The following is a 17441-nucleotide window of genomic DNA, read 5'->3' as shown; positions in this document are numbered from 1 at the left end:
ATACTAAGCAAGCCCATAAAGTCCCCACAAATGAGCTTGGAAAGAGGCCTAACAAAATATTTTCGCCTATGATGCTAGATCAAAGTAGGAATACACAACAAGAGGTTCCCATGGAAGTGGACGTATAGGGTTCTCATGAATGAGCGTATGGGGTTAACACGTGGTTCTCGTGGATAGCGTATGAGAGGAAAATGGATGACACACAAGAGAAGAAGAGCTCATAGGAAAGGAGCAAGTAAGACTTGTTCATGGCCTACAAAGAGTTCTCAAAACCTACAAAGAGGCAATGGCTCACACGTGAGGGATAGATTGTTAGGAATAAATGTGTTTGGATGTCTCAGGTGGAGAAAATGTAAATGATTAAGGGATTTAATATAACATAACTAGGTCCAAACCCTTAGGCTTAAGCTTTTCGGTTATCGTGTTCTTATATGGTATATTGACCTATTAATTAGATTCTCCACAAAGTGCTATCTCCCAAAAAAGTGATGAGTGTTCATTAGGGGGTCCCACCAAGTAGAATGAGGAAGACTCCCATGTCCACTATGTAAAAGGTTCAACTTAGTGGTTAGTCTAAGGCAATTATGCTTGTTAGTGACTCACATTGTTGTGCAAGGAAGACTCCTATGTTTGTTATATTCATGGTTGAGTAAAGGGCACTCTATCGGTGATGGTAATGAATGACACCAAGAATTGTTAAGAAAAAGGCTTCCAAATGAAGTGTAGTCAAAAGTGATGTAGTAGAAGGCTCACAAGTGAAGGGGGGGATTGTTACACTATTCACATGTGAATGATATAATTAACTAAAAGGTGAAGTCCTACACAGGAAAATAACCAAAAGAGTGAGTGATTAATACAACATAATAAGGTTCAAACCCATTGGCTTAAACTTTTGGGTTAAATAGTGTCCTTATATGTTATATTAACTTCTCAAATGAAGTCTCACCAATATGTTATCTCCTAACACAAGCTTATCTTACAAACCACCAAAGGATAAACTTGAGCATCAATAGTGACAATAACAATAAGAAGAATTTTTTAATATAAATAATAAAGTTTTATTGATGTTAAAAAATATGAGTCACCCAAAGTATACAGGGAGTATACAATTGGGGCTATGAAATCAATCACTTAAATTACACAAATCTATCAAATCACTAACTGAAAGTATAGTATAACTACACAAAACTAACGTCCAATCCAACAAAATTCTAAAGAAAAATAGTTCAAGGTCAAGCAAATTTATAATCAAAACATTGGTTATTCCTATCCCTCCAAAAACATTACATCAAATAGTGAGGGGTAGCCAACCAAATCCGACCATTTTGATGAAGACCATAACGCCATTGCCAACAAGCTAGTAACTCAACAACAGTCATGGACTTCTCCCAACAAAATCTAAACAAGCCAAACACCATAGACCATAAATTAGTAGCAATAGGTCAATGGAGTAATAGGTGTTTGCTATTCCCTGTTTCATTTACATATATAACACCAATCCAAAATCCAAACACTCTATTTCTATAAATTGTTAGTTGTCAAAATTTTCCCAAGGCAATAGTCCATACAAAAAAGCAACTCTAAACAGGATTTTTGACTTCCATATGCTTTCCCAAGGGAATGACTGATCATTAGCATTAAGCAAGACCTGACAGTACCCACTAACCCCAAAACCCTTTTTCTTAGCTACAATCCAACAAATCTTGTCCTCCCCACTTCCCTTCATTGGAATGCCATAGATGGAGTTTATAAAATTTGATAGGCACTCTAATTCCCAATCTTGAATAGCTCTCATGAAATTCGCATTCTAATGAAGGACCATAATGGTGAATTTCATAAGATCATCCGCACTAGCCTCCTTATCACAAGTAATCTAGAATACTCAAAGAAAGCACATCATTGGAGAGCTCCCCCACACCACAAATCATACCAAATCTTCACTCTATACCCATCCCTTACTTCATACTAGATAAAATTGGGTCAGCCTCATCTTATATTCTTCCACAAATTGACTCCATAAGGAGTAAAAACTTAATTGTAACACCAATTTCCCCACTCACAACCGTACTTTTCCTCAATTAACCCTCCTCCAAAGTGCATCCCTCTTAATCTGTTAGGTTCCAAAGATTTAGATTTAAATATTTAGAATCACATTTGTATTGTGTTAGCAAACCAAGAACTAAACATGTCTAGACTAGGATTTTAGGCAATGCTTAAAAGTGGTTGTTTCAAGGTTCAAGTCTAGCTGATTGCAGAAAAAGGTAGTGTGATTCTGCCTTGTTCGACCGATCGAGAATTAGGCTAAACCGATCAAAAATCGCAGGTCCAGTTTTTTCTACAAAATTTTAAACAGGCTCAAGCCCGTGAAAACGTTTAAGATTTCATCTAAACTTCTCCACATATAAAAGGGAAACCCTAGCCATGTTTTGAAGACTTTTGGAAGACGTGTGTTACTCTTTGTGAGATCAGAGAGGTTTTGTACCTTCTAACTACACAAGAATCTACTGGAGCCAAAACTACAATCAAACTTTGGTAGGACATAGTTGCTGCATCAAGATCATTACTGAAGGTGATTTGAAACCTTTGAGTGAGATCTCAAGGTCACAAACAAGGCGGCTTATGTTGGTGTAAATCCAAGAAGAGAAGGAGTTCATGGATTCGGAGCTTGCATGTGGTCATGTTAGTTGGTTACTACATGAGGTAACAATAGATTTAGAGTTAAATCTGATTGTAAAAACTTCAATTATCTTATAGTGGATTTAATTTACCTTGAGGATAATTATGTCAAATCTTCCTCAAGTTTTTACCTGGAAACGGTTAGTTTCATCGATTTTCCTAGGTCATCATATCGTGGTGTTATTTACTTTTTTGCATCTTTACATGATATGATTTATTTGTGTTTAACCTAGATCTGAAAATTAATCTAAGTAATCACTTGATTAATAAATTAGGTTAAACAGTTTGTTTAAGGGGTCTAAACGAACAAACATAATCCTAATCTCCACAACCATTTCCCTTATAAAGTTTCATTGAAATGCCTCAAACTCCTAATGGACAACCCTCTTGCTGGAAAGGACTACAAACCTTAGTCCAATTCACTAGATGAAATTTGGACTCATTCTCAAAACCACTCTATAAAAAGTTTTGTTGAAATTATTCAATTCGATTAAACACATCAGCTGGAATAGGAAATAAAGAGAAGAAATATAGGAAAAGTAGATAAAGTACTTTTAATTATAGTGACTCTATGTCTCTTGGATAAGTATAACCGTTTTCACCCCGCAAACCGCCTTTCCACCTTCTCTAAAATAGCATTCCAAATAGTCTTCTCCTTAAATTTATCAACAAAAGGAAGGCCTAAATATTTCATTGGAAGCGAGCCCCACTTACAACCTAAGACATCCACCAACTCCTCAATGTTAGTAACTGCCCCCACATGAGCCAATTTAGACTTGCCCAAGTTGATTTTCAGACCCAACACAACCTTTGAACTAGATAAACACCAAATGAATTATCAGAAGCTGATCCATATCAGCACCACAAAAAATCATAGTATTATTTGCAAAGAGATTATGAGACGCCATCAAAGTGTTTCCTATTGAATTAGGCACACTGAAACCTGAAAAGTGACCTTCATTCATAGCCTTATCCAACATTCTGCTAATTGCATCTATAACTATGGCAAACAACGAAGGAGACAAGGGGTCTCGTTGTCTTAACCCCCTATAATTCTCAAAAAACCCACAAGGAGACCAGTTAATAAGGATAGAGAACCAAACCATGTATAGGCATAAGTGAAATAAAGCAAAATGGGTAGGGCCTAGGATTTGTTTGGAATTAGCTCCAAGTAGTGAAATATATATATATATATATATATATAGCCAACAAGTAATAACCAAGCATGGGAGAATTATAAGAACCCAAGAATCAGTACATAGACTTTCTTTGAACTAGTTGTAGACCTACGCGTAGTGCGTGATAATTTTTTAGGTAAAATACTATTTTAGTCCCTAAACTTTGTATAGAATTTAAAAAAAAAAAAAATAGTATTATCATACTTTTCATAATCTTGTTTATAACATTTCTTATCATTATCATATATTTATGAGATTAAATTTAGTAAGAATGTAGTGTGAAACTCATGTTTTACCTCTTCAATCATAACATGCCACATTATCTTGTCACATATTTAAGAATAAGCACAACCACACTCAATAAATTCAAATACTTATATATAAATCCAACCAAATTGGAAGTTTATTGAGATGTTATTAGATGCGGTATGATGTATTGAATTTTAAGTAAAATGTTGATGTGACAATCTCTTATTGGACATGTTTTACATCCCATCTTTATCAAATTCGGACTCTATATTTATTGGTTGATGATTTGCATAATATAGACATTAAATAAGAGATAGAATTGTTCATTAGATTTTTTTAAGTTATGGTGTATGCAAATTATGATTATATATATATATATATATATATATATGGTTAAATGAAATGTCAAAAAATAAGATTATAAAATTTTTCAACTTTATTTCCAATATAATTTCTAAATTATTGGAGAAAATCTCATTTTTAGTTATGTTAGGAAATATAATTTCCCTAATTAGAGTTTGATTAGTTTTAAGTTTAAATTTTGTATTATTATATTTAATTGTTGATTATTGATTTAATTAAGTGAATTTAATGGTTGATTTTATTGTACTATAAATTTTTCAGTGTCCTCCATGTAGTCATTTCTATTTTATTTTTTACTCCTTTTGGCCACTTTTTTATTTTCCAAATAACAATTAAAATTGATGTTTGGTTTCATTTCTTTTTTTCTTCCATCATTTATTCTTGATTACTTTGTATGTTCCCTTGCTAGTTGTAGTTTTTATGGTTATCATTAAGAAATAGATATCATGGACAACTTAAATAGTTATAGATGTAGTTATATTAGTGGCATATCAAAGGTTTTTTTTTTTTTTTTCAAGGAAATATGAAAGACATTTCTCTAGTTGGGTTTCAATCAATTAAGACATCCATAATATCTTGAAGGAATTAATAATGAGCCTTGAAATTCTTTAATGTGTGAAGTAGTTAGGTTAGTGGTATGTCAAAGTTTTTTTAAAAAAAAAAAAATTCAAAATTCTAAGGAAATGTAAAAGGCTTTTTTTTAGAAAAGAAATGGGGACTTTTTGAATTGTAGAAATATGATTATTTTAATTACTTTGTTTATCTGATAAAAAAAATTACCTTGTTTATAGATTTCATTATTAAGTTATAAACATCACTACCGCACACCATTGATGCGGTGGTCACTCCATAAGTATAAGTTCTTGTGGGGTGTCGGGGGTAAGAGTTGAGATTCAAGTCTCTAGGAGAGAGCTTCACACACATATACATTTAGTTAGGCTAAAGTAGAATTTTTATTATGTATCAAAAATTTATAAACATCTAAATTAAAGTATATTGCACAAGATAAATATGTATAGATAATTTTTTTTTATTATTCATGAATCATTATTTCATTATTTACTTATAAATATCTGAATAATTTTTTTTTTGAAAAAAATCTAAATTAAAATAGATGAATATGTAAAGGTAAAATTATGTGAAAAGTTAAAACTACCTAAAATGAACATTTAACCACTAGTAGATATGTGTTTTTTGAAGACTAAAAGTATTGTTGATTGCTTTAGCTAGAACTATAACTATGAAAATATTGTTGCCAGTGGTTCCATCATTTGCAAACCTTTTTTTTTTTTTTTTTTTTTTTTTAATTTTTTTCTTTTCGTTGAAACAACTTAAGAATATTAAGACTTAAGTTATCACATATGGTAGCTGTAAAACACATCAGTGATATGAAAAATAGAAAGGTTTAAATTTTTAAAAAGCATTTTTGGTAAATTGTAATATAAAACATTTTTTTCTCAATATTTATGTAACTTTTCCAATAAAATCAATATTTTTGACATCCCTTAAAGATGATACATAATATTTTTGAGAAGAAGAAGAAGAAGCAGAGACGATGCTAACGCATAATATAAAATTATTAAGTTTGCATGATTTAAATTTGTGGCAAAAAAATATATATATCTATGATAAATGTTTTTATCTAAATGATATATAGTAGTCCATATTTTTTTTAGTCTTGATTCAAAAAGTCCATTTTCAATAGCCTTTTAAGTCTACAAATTGTTCAATCTATAGGCCTAGACACATTCAAAGAGTGCTATTTAAATTATAAATTATATAACCATAATGTATGGTAAAGGAAGACAGGTGTGTGTTTTGCCATATTTTATTTATTTATTTGTGCTGCATAAGTATGGAGGAAGTGACTGAATTTAAATGTTGAATAAAATGTCATGAAGTATTAATTTACCCAAAGTAGGTGGCCCGAGGAACCAGACTTAACTAAGATTCTGTTTAACACTTAGAAAAATGACTTAAAATATCAATTTACCCAAGGTATGTGGTTCAAGGAACTAGACATGACTAAAGTTTTGTTTGATACTTAAACGGATAATAGATGTAACGCATAATGTAATAAAAATGTAGCAGAAATGACTTTCATTAATAATAATACTTTCGTAGGTTATTTACATTCCAGGGGCGGGGGTGCAAGTTTTTTGTCTAGATCTTCTAGGTAATACACACCTATTCCAACGACTGAGGTGATACGATGTAGTCCTTCCCAGTTGGGCCCTAATTTTCCCCGTATTGGGTTCCTAGCAATTCCCAAAACCTTTCTTAATACCAAATCCCCAGGCGCCAATGGCCTTAACTTCACATTTGAGTCGTACCTCTGCTTGAGCTTGTGTTGATAATATGCCAATTGAACCATGATGTTTTCTCTTCGCTCTTCAATTAAATCGAAACTCTTCTCTAACAGCCCATCATTATTGCTCGGAGTGAAAGAGCTCATCCTCAGTGTTGGGAATCTAGGTTCCAGAGGAATTACAGCCTTGGCCCCATAAGTCATTGAACATATGGCAACTCTTCTACCCATTTTCCGTTTGCATCATCCAGCCTCTTCTTGAGTTCATTCATTATGGCCTTATTGACAGTCTCGGTTTGTCCATTCCCCTGTGGATAAGTCGGGGTGGAATACCTATTTGTAATGCCTAGATCACAGCAATACCTCCTAAAGGCTTTGCTATCAAACTGAAAACCATTGTCCGAGATGAGTGTACAAAGGATTCCAAACCAAGTGACTATTTTTCCAGACAAATCACTTGGCATCCATGTCCCTAATTTTTGCCAGTGGTTCAGCTTCAACCCATTTGGTGAAGTAATCTGTGCCGACCAGCAACCATCTTTTATTCCCTACTGCCTTAGGGAAAGGCCCTACAATATCCAAGCCTTATTGAGCAAGAGGCCAAGGGTTGGACAGAGGATTAAGAACATCTCTAGGTTGATAAATGTTTGGGGTAAATCTTTGGCATTAATCGCATTTCTTCACATACTCTTGCGCTTCCCTTTGCATATTTTGCCACCAATATACTTGAGTGAGGGCCCTGTAAGACAAGGATCTGTGCCCTGTGTGGCTTCCACAAATCCTTTCATGTAACTCTTCTAAGAGTAGTTCAACTACCTCAGGGTATATGTATAGTAAATATGGTCCAGAAAAGGAGCGATTGTACAACTTTTGGTCCTCGGATAGCCAAAACCGAGGAGCCTTTCTTCATACTTTGTCAGCCTCGGACTTCCCCTCGGGTAAGATATTCTCCTTTAAGGAATAGTACAATAGAGTCCATCCAATTAGGTCCCACTCTGACTTGATGAATATGGACCGTCACTTTTCTCATTTCAATGGGTTTACACAAATCTTCCACAAGGATAACTTGAGGTAAATCTTATGCTGAGGAGGTTGTAAGTGTGGCAAGAGAGTCAGCATGCGTATTTCTGCTCCTAGGAATCTGCAATAAAGTGAAAGACTTAAAACTTGACCGCAAGTGTCTAACCTGATTCAAGTACTCCTGCATTCTCAGATCCCTGGCTGCCAACTCTCCCTCTACCTGGCCTACGACTAATCTCGAATTTGAAAATAGCTCCACTATTTTTCCTCCAATTTTCTGAACCATAGTCATTCCTACCAATAGAGCTTCATACTCAGTTTTGTTATTCGTGGCCGAGAAGTTCAGCCTCAAAGATTTCTCAATAACGTTCCTCTCAGGAGATATTACAACCAGCCTCAATCTTAATCCTCTTTGATTTGCCGCGCCATCCACATACACCTTCCATGGTAGACGTTCCTTTAGGGAGATCGTGCTAACTGATTTTTCATCTATATTCGGCCTCTAGGCATTTTCTTATAATGAGGGCTCAACAAATTCAACCACTAAGTCAGCAAAGACCTGGCCCTGTATAGAGGTGCAAGGCATGTACTTGATATCAAAAGCCCCAAGGATTGTACCGCATTTGGCAATCTTTCTAGTGTAATCAGCACTCCGAAGAAGTGATTTAAGTGAAAGTTGAGTTAAAAAAATCGTGTGGGATTGGAAATAGTGGGGGAGCTTATATGTAGCATACACCACTCCCAAAATAGCCTTTTCCAGCAGTAAGTAACGAACTTCGGCCTCATGTAGTGATCTGCTCACATAATAAATTGGTCTCTGTACGCTACTATTAACTCGCACCAACACCAGGCTCATCGCATGGGAAGCCATATCAATGTAAGCAAACAAAACCTCATCCACCTCGGGTTTGGACATAATTGGTGGCCGAGAAATGTATTCCTTCAATTGCTTGAAGGCCAAGACACACTCCTCGATCCATTCAAATCCCTTCCACTTGTTCAACAACTAGAAGAAAGACTTGCATCTGTCTGCTGATCAAGAAATGAATCGGTTCAGGGCAGCAGTCATCCTTGCAAACTTTTGGACTTCTTTAGGATTCCGAGGTGGTTGCAAGCTATTAATTGCTTTAATTTGGTCAGGATTGACTTCAATTCCACGGTGAGTGACCATGTATCCAAAGAAATTTCCTGAACCAACACCAAAAGAGCACTTAGAAGCATTAAGGTGCAGATTGTGTTTCCTCAATATCTCAAAGATATTCCCGGGGTTGTTAACATGCTCGGACTCTAACTTACTCTTGACCACCATATCATCTATGTAGACTTCAATTTTTTTTTCTAGCTGTGATTTAAACATCCTGATCGTCATTCTCTGTAGGTAGATCCTACATTCTTTAAACTAAAGGGCATCATCTTGTAGTGGTAATTCCCAATAGAAGTAATAAAAGCTGTCTTCTCTTGATCATCTAAAGCTAAAGGTATCTGGTGGTACCCTTGAAAGGCGTCCAAAAAGCTCATCTAGGGATGGCCCACAATGGCGTCCACCAACTGATCTATTCAATGCATAAGGAAAGGATCCTTGAGGTAAGCTTTGTTCAGATTTGTGAAGTCAACACATACTTGTCATTTCCCATTCTTCTTCTTCATTACCACCGTATTAACTAACCATTCAGGGTAGAACACTTCCTTAATAGCCTCAACCTGCTTAAGCTTGTTCACTTCCTCCTTGACAGCATTAGAATGCTTTTTAGATGAGCGCCGAGGTAGTTGCTTCCTAGGGAGGACAGCCAGGTCGACGTTTAGATGATGGCAAATGAAGGCTGGATCAACCTCAGGAGCTTCATTAGCATTTCATGCGAACACATTAATATTCCTCCTAAGAAACATTATCAACTCTTCCTTCTCCCGAGGAGGCAACTGAGCTCCAACCTGAAAAAATTTCTCTAGATCACCATCTATAACAATTTTCTCCAGCTTCTCACACTTTGCCCTTTCTGACACCACATTTGTAGACAGGACCGGAAACCTTGATTGCTATGGGCCCCCCTCGGTAGAGGCCGAGGACTCAATTCTAGGTTGATGCATAATTGCAGCTACCAGGCACTGCCTAGCCACAGACTAGCTCCCAATTAGCTCCTCAATCTGGTTCTCGGACGGATACTTCACTTTCAAATGCAAGGTGGAAGAAACGGCTCCCAAGGCATGGAGTCAGGGCTTTGCCACAATGGCAGTGTAAGGGGAGTAAGCATCTACCACAATGAAGTCCACCTCCACCACTTCAGACCCTGCTTGTACTATTAATCTAATTTGACCCCTTGGAATGACAACTTTCCCATCAAAGCCTACCAAAGGTGAATCATAATGTGCCAAGTCCTTAGGTCTCAACCTTAGCTCTTATATAGATTAGGGTACATGATCTCTGCACCGTTGCCTTGATCTACCAACATCCTCTTCACATCATACCCTTCTATCCTGAGGGTGACCACTAAAGCATCATCGTGTGGCTGTATGATTCCAACCTTGTCCTCATCCGAAAAACTCAACATTGGTCGGACCTCTATTCTAGCCCACTTCAGCTCAGGGTTAGTGTCCTCAACTGGTGGCCGAGATACAAACATCACTGGAAGGGTGAGAACCCGTTCTCCCTGGAGCAGCAAAGATGACATTAATTATGCCCAAAGGTGGCCTTGAAGAAGCATCTCCATGAGCTCCCGATCTTGCCTGATCCCCTTGCCCATTGGGCCAATATAAAAACTATTTCAATCTTCCATCCCTGACCAGTTGTTCCAGATGATTCCACAAAGTTCTATAGTGCTCGATAGTAAGTCCTTGTTCCTGGTGGTATTGGCAATGAAGGCTTTGGTTGCGCCTCATAGGGTCTCCTCTCATCATGTTTGGCCATTTGAAGTATGACTCATTCTTGATCTTTTCTAAAACCTGATGCACGGGCTCTTGAAACACTATGCCAATCACTTGAGTAGCAGTAGACCCAGATTGCCCAACAAAATCCCTTTGGGGTCTATTATTATTATATCTGTCCGATCTGAAATCTCTCTTATCCTAAGGGATAACTTTAGCTTTTCCTTTCCCTTACTACTGGTCTTCCTCAACCTGTTTATACTCGTCAATACGGTCCATGAGCCGACACACACTCCTCACAGGCTTCTTGGTTAAAGACTTTCTCAAATCATGCTCGGCAGGTGGGCCGACCTTAAAAGTCCTTATGGCCACGTCATCAAAATCCCCATCTATCTCATTAAACATCTTTCAGTATCTGTCTGAGTACGTTTTTAAGGTCTCTCCTTCTTGCATGGTCATAGATAACAGGGAATCTAAAGGCCGAGAAACTCTACTGCATGTGATAAAGCGAGATCCAAACGCCCTCGTGAGTTCCTTAAAGGAACCAATAGAACTTGCTCCCAGGCCATCGAACCACTTCATTGCCACATGCCCCAAGTTGGATGAGAATACCTTGCACATCAAGGCCTCATTCTTGGAGTGCACAACCATTCTCTGGTTGAAGTGGCTCACATGCTCCGTAGGGTCTATTCGACCATTGTACATGGTGAACGTTGGCTGAGTGAATCGCCAAGGAATTCTCCCTCCTTCAATTTTGCATGTGAAGGGCAACTTTGAAATCTGGCTTAACACTCTTCTCATCGCATCGTTTCCCAAGCCTTTGCAAAACGAGTTCCTATTTCAGGGCTCATGATGGTAGTCCTCATCATACGAGAAAGACTCACTAGGGCAGTCCTTGACCTGGGTTTGTAACTGCCATCTCCTTCTCCACCAAAAGAAGAAGCAAAAACTGAGGGAGTTCTCCGTCGTTCGCGGCGCAACTTCTTCTGCAAATGATCAATCTCAAGCTGCATGTTTCTAGCATTTTCCTCATGAGAGACGTGACCCCCACTTCGAGATTGGCTCCTACTAGTATGGGTGGTATGCACATTTCCCTTTCGGTCCCTTCTTCGTTCAAGATGGAGGAAATGATCTTAACGTTGGGACCCCTTAGATTCTGCTTGGTTTGGACTTGAACCTACTATAATTGAACGTTAAACTCACAACAACACCAGAATTTCTCACAGACGGCGCCAATTGTAAGGACGCAATTTGGTTCCCAAGCCTAAAGGATGGATGGATTTACATCCAAAAAGCCCAATACAATAAATTTGTAGAGAGTGGCTTGTAAAATTAGGCATTGATGAGTTAAAACAACAATTAAAGTGGATCCAGATAACAAGGAAATAAAAATAAAATGGTTTTCCCTAAAGAAAATTGCCCTCGGCACAGTTCGAGGAGATTAATTCCAGTATATCTTTTTTTGAATTTTGGTTACAAGTTTAGCTCTTGTTGTTATAATGTTTTTCTCTCAAATCTCCGATCCTTCTCTTAGGGACCTCTTTCTATTTTATACTCTTTTTTTCTTCTATCTCCACCCTTCACGTGTAGATTAGATTGCTGGTGTTGATTCTTGTCCCATCAGCCCTTTCCTAAAGTCTTTGGGGGCAGCTGTAAGGTTGAAAATTACTGTTCAGGTATCACTTCCTCATTAATGCGGCTAGGGAGTTAGTTACAGAGCATTCAATGCAGTGGTAGCAGTTTTTTCTCAGATATTTCATAGCTTTTTCTTTGTCCTGCACTTCCATGAATTATATCCTTATCAATAGAAACTCCTGGAATGTCACTCTGGATAACAGAACACACCATTTGACCTCTGCTTCGCTTAGCCGATGAGACACTCCTCCTCAACCTACCTTTCCCAACCTTCTCAGTCGTAACTTACTCGTGGAGCTCTGGGTCTTATGTCTTCATTACTGTTTATCTGTCCTTGGACCAATAAGCGTCCTCAGACAACGCCTAAGGCCCAATATGCATTCTTGGGCCCCTTTGCCCTACAGCATGATTGTTGATATGGCTCGACCGGAGCATAACAACAATAAATGCTACACTTTAACTTTTAGATATATATAGATTAGCACCAAGTAGAAGAAGAATTCAACCCAAATTACATTAAGGAAAAATTCTTTCACACTAGTTCAAACACACATTCACAATTGATGTGAGAATGTTCACATTTTAAAAATGTCAACATTTTAACACATAAAAGTGAATGTATGAGAATAAAAAAAATCCTTACATTAATCCATAATCAACTAGCTACAATAGAGAATCCATGTGCTTCACAATAGGCTCTCCAAATTTTACATCCAAGATAGAAAATAAAATCATAATAAGATTACATAAGATATGAAGGTAAAAATGAAATCCCTCTAATAGCATCAATTAGAGTTAATCAACATACCACCGGCGAGTGTGGTGTAGCGGTTAAGGAAGTCAATACCGTATCGGTTTGGCCAGCGGTATGATATATTTCGAGTACCGGTTTGGCTAGCGGTACGATATATTTCCTAATATGCAGACATTGTGGTAATGGGTTCAAGTAGTAGCACGTCCTACTATTTAATGGTGGTACCCATGGGCTTACTAAAATAGCTAAGTGGCAATGTACCATGGGGCATGAATCAATGATTACACACACGAGTCCCTTTTTTTCTTCTAAGAAGAAAGAGTTAACCAACATCAATCAGGTCCAACAAAATCAATTGGTACTAAATTACTGACAGCCCTAATTTAGGATTCACACCACATTATATACAATCCAAACACCCACCCCACCCCCCCACCCCCCCCCCAAAAAAAAAGAGAAAAAAAAAACATTTATCATTTTGCCACTTTCAAAAAACTTAATCTCTCTAATTTAATATACGTATTAGTTATTACTCTTGCTCATTTTTTTTTATTTTTTTATGTTACAACTATTACTAATTTTCTTCTAAAAACAAACTATTACTAATTTTATTACGTAGACCTTACAAACTGATGAGTCAACTTTTAAAACATAAACCAAGAAAGTAATTAAGAAATTTTTTTAATATGTTGCTAATTTGGCACCAATCACATTTATTTATACTTTTGTAAGTTTTTTGTAATAAAATTTGTAGTAGGTCTAATATTTTCCTTTATTGTTTTGTTATCACTTCTAGTTCAGTGAAGCTAAACTCTCTCATATAGTGGCTGTCTTAATTACATGATTGCACGCTTAATAAAAGTTGAGAGTTAACTGCTGTCAGTCCTGTTGAATTTAGAAATTTATACTATCATACTAGTGAACCAAATATCATAGCTGAATGTATATGTTGCAGGGGCTATATGGCACCAGAATATGCATTATGGGGTATTTTAACTTACAAGGCAGATGTTTATAGTTTTGGAGTCGTTGTATTGGAAATTGTTTCTGGGAAGAACAATAGGAAACATGGACCAAACGAGAACCATGCATGTCTTCTAGATTGGGTAAGATACATCCTTCCAATGTTCTTTTGAAACTTCGCAGCTAAAAGCACCATATGAAGCATGAACTCAGGTTGCTTCTTTTGGAGCTACTTCATTTGACTAGGTCAACCTGCTTTATGCTTCGTGGGGCTCAAGGTGGAAAATCATCATACATAATTTAGTTGAAATTGTCTGACCCCCAGTTATATGAGGCAAGAATTTAGCCAATTGAACAATATTTTTTGCTTGCGTCTTCAAGGCTCAAGTTGCATAACTAATTTTTCATTGAAATCTAAGTGATGTGCTGATGATGTCTTAACGTTTTGTTAAAATTCTTCAAAACACTAGAAAATTTAATTATATTTTGCAAAAAAAAAAATTTGAAAGGATGAATTTCCCTACTAAAAAGACATTGTTATTAATTGCTTTATATTTAAATTATAAAAAAAAATTCTTTTATTAATTTACTCACTGATTTTTTCATCATTTGAATAAGAAGCCTATTGGTTTGCTCATTAATATAAAATTGCGAAATTAAATCTGTTTTTTTTTTTTTTTTTCCCCCATTGGTTTCCTTCTCACTCCCAAACTCTCTTCTTTGTCACTTCAGGCCATCATTTTACATCAGAAGGGGAATATGATGGAGCTTGTAGATCCGGAATTGGGGACTGAATTCAGTAAGGAAGAGGCACTTAGAATGATTAAGGTAGCTTTATTATGCATTAATCCATCACCAGTGCTTAGGCCCACCATGAGTGCCGTAGTGAGCATGCTTGAAGGACAAACAGTCGTTGATGAATCGAACATTGATCTAAGAGTTTATAGTAATGAATGGACGTTAGATTCCTTAAGTGACCAATTTGGTCAGAGCCAACGTGAAAGCTCAATGGAAAGTCAGAGCCTCACTCAGTCATTAAAGGCTAGATGGATTGGGTCTTCTTCTACATCAGCCCCAGTATCTCTATCCCACTAATCTTGACTCTCGGTAACATATATAATCAACTAATATGTGCTTGTTTAATGATAAGAAACAATATATTTGTTTCACTAACTCCAAAAGATAAATGGATTAGCTATGTGATTAAGTCTTGTGGTTCATTAGTCTCAAGTTTCTCATTTTAAGATCTTGAGTTTGACTCCCTCTATTAGTATACAGCCGACTCCTATGCTCCTTGCAGACTTGCAGTTACCTAAGAAATTTATCCATGAATGTGCCACAGGAGGAATGCCTATGCCTATTGCTCCAAACAGCCTAGGGATTAGTTAGGTTTCAAAAAGATTTGGATATCTCGTAAAAAAAAGAAAAAAAGAAAGAAAGAAAGATCAGCTATGTGGTTTCAACTTTCAACTCCAACATTTGTAAGAGGAAACTCAATATACTTTTTACAAACTGAGGAATTGTTCCCTATATCTGTAGTGTTGAGCATGTAATTATTATTAATTATAGAGATGTATATACTCTTCTTGTACATCTGCCCAGGATCTTTATCCTATGAATCTTGATTCTTGGTAACGTAAAAGCATGCTACTGCCCTCTAAACTTATAAGACAGGTAAATGTTTGTTTAATGATAAGAAACTATATTTACTCCAGGAGTGAAAAGCTAAGCTCTATGGTTTTAATTCCAACATGATACTTCGGATGGGATTTTTTTTGGGAGTGAGGCGGGCACACTCATCTATTTAGCCCATTGTCGGCTTGTGGACAAAAATATGTTCTATGCCAATTGCCGGGTTAAACCACCAATCAACTTGATTCCTTGGGATAAACCTTTGCAATCTGACGAATTGGATGAGTTTAAGTTATACTTGGTTTATCTTCACTAGAGTTACAATATTTTTGAATCATTGGATTTTATTAGATCTAAGTCACATTAGAAAAAGGAACTAGATGCCATGACATTAATTTTCTTTATTTTGTGAAATTGTAGGCTCTCTCTTACCCCAAAATTTGTCATTTACTCTCTTGTATCTTTATAACAACTCGTTTGGGAGGAGGGAAATGAATGAAATGAAAAGAATAAGTTTAAAATATTTTTCTATTCCCTTGTTCGGGAGTTTAAGTGGAAGAGAATGGACTCTATTTTCTCAAATTTTCATACCCCCAAAATTGGAAGGAAAAGAAAGGAAAAGAATTAGATTTAATGAATTTTTTACTAAAACTTCTAAAATACCTAATATATTCATCTATTTATTTTAAAATATGGATTTAAGATCTAACTAGCAATAAACCCTTGTGTGTTGAACAAATTTTTTAAAAAGTACTAATTATTATTGCTGTTATTGTTGTGATGCATGGAAACTAACGTACTTGTACCATTAGTTTAATTACCCCCATTATTTCCTTTTGGAATTGTTTTTAATTACAGGGTAATGCGATACCAAAATAACATTTTTGGTTTTTTTTTTTTTTTTTTTTTGTATTTAGTCTTTATGCATTTCTAATTTATTATTATTAGTTATTACATTTACTGAAAATATTATTAGTAATATATACTATCAATTTGTTTAGAATAATAATAATAATAAATATACACCATTTTTTTAATTAATACACCACTAATTTTAGTGGCATTAAACGCACACTATTTTGTAACCTATTTTAGTGGAGGGTACTGCTGCCTCCATCAGTTGATGATTTAAAGGCCATGGCATGGCGAAAATCAATCACTTTTGTCATCGAATTTGGTCTCCAAGAGGTAATTTTTGAGGGAGACTCCGAAGTAGTTTACAAGCATCTTTCGGCAATTTCGTCAAGCTTGGCTTCCTTTGGACACATAACTGATGAGACTCGACAATTAGTTTCTAATTTTCGCTTTGCTTCTTTTTTCCATGTAAAATGTAGTGGTAATGCTGTAGCGGATAAACTGGCTAAATTAGCCAAAAATTCTACTGGTCCACAGACATGGAGGGAAGATATTCACTATGAGGCTAACAGTTTTGTAATTCTTGACAAATTGTTACTGAAAAGCTTCAGCTGGTTTCTCAAAACTAAAAAAAATAAAGCTGTTTTTCTTTTACTGTTGAACTTCCTAAAACGTTTATGGTAAAATTTTAGTAGTACTTTTTTTTTAGAACCAATCATTAATTGTAACCAATCATTAATTGTTTTTTTTCCTCGTTTCCTAAAATGTTTACAGGAAGAAGTTAATTGTCTTTATAATTTTTTCCTAATTATATTTATGAAATCAAAATAGATTATAATGATTTTATTACGTGTTATTCTCATATGCTTTAAGAAAAGTACACGTGTCATCATTGTATGCATTCTCATATTTCCCATTTCAAAATTAATTACATGTTTCTAGCTTAATT

At 35.9% G+C, this 17441-nt stretch overlaps 1 protein-coding gene across 4 annotated transcripts in view; it reads left to right on the top strand.

Annotated features, from left to right (window-relative positions):
• The window catches only part of LOC126728960 (probable leucine-rich repeat receptor-like serine/threonine-protein kinase At3g14840), a 33834-nt gene extending 18234 nt beyond the window's left edge, over positions 1 to 15600 (top strand). For 2 of the 4 annotated variants that reach the window (XM_050434731.1, XM_050434730.1), the window contains 2 exons: positions 13998 to 14148; positions 14738 to 15600. In XM_050434731.1, the coding sequence (XP_050290688.1) occupies positions 13998 to 14148; positions 14738 to 15100 (514 nt within the window). In that variant the 3' untranslated portion in view covers positions 15101 to 15600. Of the gene's footprint in view, positions 1 to 9172; positions 9379 to 13997; positions 14149 to 14737 lie in introns of those variants that run through there. The other 2 variants (XR_007656435.1, XM_050434732.1) reach the window with 2 other exon arrangements.
• Positions 15601 to 17441: the final 1841 nt, after the last annotated feature.

Source organism: Quercus robur, chromosome 5 (assembly GCF_932294415.1).
Source record: "Quercus robur chromosome 5, dhQueRobu3.1, whole genome shotgun sequence".
NCBI classification, from domain to species: Eukaryota; Viridiplantae; Streptophyta; class Magnoliopsida; order Fagales; family Fagaceae; genus Quercus; species Quercus robur.
Note: the sequence above shows the minus strand (reverse complement) of the source record. Positions and strands in the feature narration are given on the sequence as shown.